This window comes from Ipomoea nil, unplaced genomic scaffold (assembly GCF_001879475.1).
Source record: "Ipomoea nil cultivar Tokyo-kokei standard unplaced genomic scaffold, Asagao_1.1 scaffold1978, whole genome shotgun sequence".
In the NCBI taxonomy this organism is placed as follows: domain Eukaryota; kingdom Viridiplantae; phylum Streptophyta; class Magnoliopsida; order Solanales; family Convolvulaceae; genus Ipomoea; species Ipomoea nil.
The window spans coordinates 67,359-72,134 of NW_017618406.1; the positions used below are offsets into that span (position 1 = coordinate 67,359).

A 4,776-nucleotide genomic window follows, 5' to 3' on the forward strand; every position below is an offset into this window, starting at 1 on the left:
TATATAGTATACTAGTAGAGCTAATTTAGAATATTATATTATACATCGAGTAATAACAATAGGTTTCCTCCTCAACAAAAAATAAAAGTCCAATTTACTATCTACCTTACATTCTTGCAAATTCAATATAATCAACTTTTAAAAGTGAGCCCAATATATTAAAATAATATTATTTATTTATATTAATTATATTTAAATATTAAAAACTAAAAAAAAAAAAATACAAAAACTGCTGGCGGTAACTCGTGAATGGAAAATTATTGTATGGACCATGGTCCACACAATTGTATGAACCATGAATATTAGGTACATTTTTAATATATTAAAAGTACATTATTTTTGTACTGAAGGTACATTATATAAAATAATGTGTCCTTAGTATATTAAAAATGTACCCTTAGTATATTAAAAATGTACTTTTTATTTATGGTTCACACAATTGTATTGACCATGGTCCATGCAATAATGATTGTTTTTGTATAGAATTTGCAAATCCTATTAATCAGAATATATATATATATATATATATATATATATATATACCACATCATCATGCAAATAGCAAATTGGCAGAGATAATCCCAGCATAAGAGGATTTTTGTGTGGGCTCAATTGATCACAAGGATTTTTGGCGATCATGCATCTATTATCTATATATATAGATGCCACTCGATCTCAAGTACTAACTCAAACTAAAACATCATCTTTCCCGCCATGAAGCTCTTTACATCTGCAATTCTATGGCTGCTCCCTCTTCTACTCCTCTTCCTCTCCTCGACAACCTGCGGCGGCCTTTCCGAAACGCCGCCGCCGCCGCTGCACAAAATTCCTAGGCTCACCCCACTATACGAGTCCATCCTACAGCGCTCATCTTCCAAACATTCTTCTCCTCAGACTAAACCTCTTTCTTCCCACTTCAGAACCTTTTACTACAGACAAACGTTGGATCACTTCAATTACGGACCTCAAAGCTACGCCACCTTCAAACAGAGATACATAGTTAGCTCCAAGTACTGGGGCGGCGCCCAATCCAACTCCCCTATCTTCGCCTGGCTCGGCGCTGAATCTCCCATCGACGATGATCCCAAATACATCGGATTTCTTACCGACAATGCCCCTCGTTTTAAGGCTCTTCTTGTCTACATAGAGGTAATAGGAGGTAACCCTAGTCAAGTTCGTCAGATTATTGACTTTGTTTCATAAGATTACGAGTTTAACTCTAAACAAAACTGACTTATTTACTATGTGAATCTAATGATTCGTGTTTTTCTTTTGTTTTAATCTCATGTTTAGACTTTACAAAAAATAGTAACATGTAGTATGATTTGACACTAACACCGTTATTTTTATTATTTATAATAATATTGAAAAACACTAATGACTAACCTACAAATGAAAAAAAGAATCCGGTCCCTCAGCTGAAAATAATATCACCATTGACCCACCTCTTAGTTGGATATCATATATATGCCTTATCCAAACCACCAATTATAATAAAGTTTAAAAAGTTATTTACTTTTTTAAAAAATAAAATATTTAAATATATTGCACGTGTGCGTTACATGTTAAATGGGTTTATACCAGATATTTTTTTTTATACTATTGACTCTGTTACAATACTGCCCTCGGACTCAAACACATAACCCATTTAATGTCACTATTGGATCAGAAGCTAATTAAAACTGAAATATACAATTTTTTGTATCTGACTTGGGTGTTGTGTTATAAGTCTTTTTTCATTATTTGATTCCCTCAAATCTTGATACTTGATGTTGTAAACAGCATAGGTACTATGGGAAGTCAATTCCATTTGGAACTATGGAAGAAGCCATGAATAACGAGACAACTCGTGGATATTTCAACTCAGCTCAAGCTCTGGCTGATTACGCAGAAGTGCTCTTATATTTGAAGAACAAATACTTGGCTCAACATTCTCCCATCATTGTTTTCGGAGGATCATATGGAGGAAGTACGAGATTATCTTTCTCCATTTTCTCTAATTTTCATATACTTAAATTTTGGGTTTTTAGCCCGAATCAAAATTTGAATTTTGTATATATTTTTTTTAAGTGCTTGCTTCATGGTTTCGGTTGAAGTATCCACATGTGGCTCTTGGGGCCTTAGCTTCCTCAGCTCCCATTCTCTACTTCGACAATATCACACCAGAAAATGGATACTATTCTCTAGTGACAAAAGACTTTAAAGTAAGTGGTCAAATTTCCCGTTGTTATATTACTATAATTAAAATACTAAGTCAATTTATATATACTATATATAGACGAGTCTCTCTATATATATATAACAACCAAATTTATGATTTATGAATGTTGCAGGAGGTTAGTGAGAATTGTTATCAAACCATACGAAAATCATGGTCCGTCATTGACAAAATTGCTTCCAAGCCAAACGGTCTCTCCATTCTCAGTAAAAAGTTCAAGCTTTGCAAGTAAATAAATAAAATATTATTCCCCCATATTATTACTGCCACCTTTAAGCTATTATAAATTTATAATCTCAACAATTTTTCTTAAAAACTTGTTAATTTTATAATTAGGGGATTAAAATCGCCCGGTGAGCTAAAGGATTACTTGGATTCGACGTATTGTACCGCCGCTCAATATGACCAGCCGCCCAAGTACCCGGTGACGGAGGTGTGTGGCGGCATAGACGGCGCGCCGAAAGGGGCTGATATTCTTGACCGGATACATGCCGGCGTCGTCGGGCTTGAAGGAAACCGGACTTGCTACGATCCTCAAATTTACAACCCCCCCACCAGCGAAACAATTGTCGGATGGAGATGGCAAGTAAGTAAACCGCATAATGTTTCATTAATTTTCGGGAAGATTAATAATCTTTTTCAGATGACAAGGAAACTCACAGTTACTACTTCAGATAAATCAGTCTAGATTATTCATAACTGATATTCAAATCAAGAAAGTCAATAAACTGCTACAGGAGAAGTCAAACTTAAGTTTGAAAAGCATCACAAAGTTATAAATTAATCAGTCAGCCTAGGTTATTCAAGGGATGGATTCAAAAAAAAAAAAAAGCTAATATGTCGCTCCCTCAGGAAGTGGAACTTTAACCTAGCCGGAATCAAACTTGTAACCTTGGCTGGGTTGCTGAGTAAACCCTATCTTGTAACTCTAGGTGACAAAGGAACATGAGGAGATAAATCAACTAAGTTTGGCTTAAATAAAAAAAAAAAGTTAATAGACAGCTTTTACTGGGAATCGAACTTGTAATCTTGATGGGGTTGCCGGAGATTAATGATTTTGGTTGAGGATTAATGAGAGAGTTTTTGGTGCGTAGACTTGCAGTGAAATGGCGATGCCGATCGGGCGTGGCGACAGAGACACCATGTTCTTTCCAGCTCCTTTCAGCATGCAGCAATTCTCGCGGGACTGCGATGATTACTATGGAGTTCCTCCCCGACCACATTGGATCACAACCTATTACGGCGGACACGTATAATATGTTCTTCAATTTCTCCAAATTTCCATGCATTCTCCTATACTATACATAAAACCATAATCATATCATTCTGCTAAAGTTTTCTCCGCATGCAGGACATTAAATTAGTTCTACACAAGTTCGGCAGCAACATCATTTTCTCCAACGGACTAAGAGACCCATATAGCAGTGCCGGGTAAATAAAAACAATACTTTTAAATTCTCTATCCCATCTTATGTATTTGATCTGATTCGATTAACCTAACAAAAGTTATTTACAATTACAATTTTTCATAATATTAAGTTTCTAATTAGTGTATAAATTTTATATATTTAAAAATTAATTAAAATTACTATTAAATACAAAAAATTAAATTTAAAAATTATAAAAAAAAACTAATAAAAATAAGAAAAAACAAAAGTTAGTTTACTCACTGAATAGTAAATAAGATAGGTAAAATTGGACAAGAATAACAAAACCAGCAACCTTCAATTTTTGAATGAACTAAGTTTGTGGTTTCCTTTGCACGTTTGATAGGGTTTTGGAAGATATATCAGACACTGTACTTGCCGTATATACCCGTAACGGTATGTAATTAAGATTTTCTTCTTATTATTAACTACCGAAACCTTAAACTGACAATGGGACTACCATACATTTGAATTGTCGTAGGTTCTCACTGTTTGGACATATACGGAGCAAGCAAAACGGATCCGGATTGGTTAACTGAGCAACGGAAGAAGGAGGTTGAAATCATTCAAAGTTGGATAACAAAGTATTACGTTGAACTTGAAGCCCTAAAAAGATAGAAGACAAAATTAGTAATATTAAGGAAGTAATTATAACTGTGAGCACTAGACTAATATATAGATATAATGGCTTATAAGTGTTGCCATACACTCTTAGCATCATTGTATCCACTTAGTTTGTGATGGTCTCATTGCAGCAAATCATGATGTAAGCTTCCAATCTCGTATGAATGGGGAAAAAGGTATAATAATGATTTTTTAACGTCTGACTTTGAGCAACCTTAATATTAAAGGATCGTGAGAGAAGTCATTATTAAGAGGAGAACCGAAAAAAGAAAAAAAGTGCGTGAGCCACTAAAGTATCTTTTATCATAAATGATGATGAAGATTGAAGAAGTACTTGCATATATGGAAAGTCTAGTCGGACAATTTGATGAGTTCTACTCTATAGACTTCCAAAATTTTACTCCCTCATTTATACTTTCTGAGGTGACAAATAAGATTGGTAATTTTTTTAGTAAAAAATAATAATAAAAAAATAAAAATAAAAATAAAAATAAAAATAAAAAATAA

At 33.9% G+C, this 4,776-nt stretch overlaps 1 protein-coding gene across 1 annotated transcript; it reads left to right on the plus strand.

The window, feature by feature from the left end:
• Positions 1-644: 644 nt before the first annotated feature.
• On the plus strand, positions 645-4,469 carry LOC109147184 (lysosomal Pro-X carboxypeptidase-like). The gene is made up of 9 exons (XM_019294822.1): positions 645-1,149; positions 1,783-1,969; positions 2,071-2,204; positions 2,334-2,446; positions 2,555-2,804; positions 3,313-3,468; positions 3,570-3,649; positions 3,992-4,041; positions 4,127-4,469. The coding sequence occupies exons 1-9, from the start codon at positions 715-717 to the stop codon at positions 4,261-4,263; spliced, it is 1,542 nt and encodes a 513-aa protein (XP_019150367.1). The 5' UTR covers positions 645-714; the 3' UTR covers positions 4,264-4,469.
• Positions 4,470-4,776: the final 307 nt, after the last annotated feature.

Bases quoted from the DNA above. Each gene is read 5' to 3' on its own strand.
- LOC109147184 (XM_019294822.1), top strand. From the start codon at position 715: ATGAAGCTCTTTACATCTGCAATTCTATGGCTGCTCCCTCTTCTACTC. The intron at 1,970-2,070 runs GTACGAGATTAT...ATTTTTTTTAAG, and splicing joins CGGAGGATCATATGGAGGAA to TGCTTGCTTCATGGTTTCGG. The intron at 3,650-3,991 runs GTAAATAAAAAC...CACGTTTGATAG, and splicing joins GACCCATATAGCAGTGCCGG to GGTTTTGGAAGATATATCAG.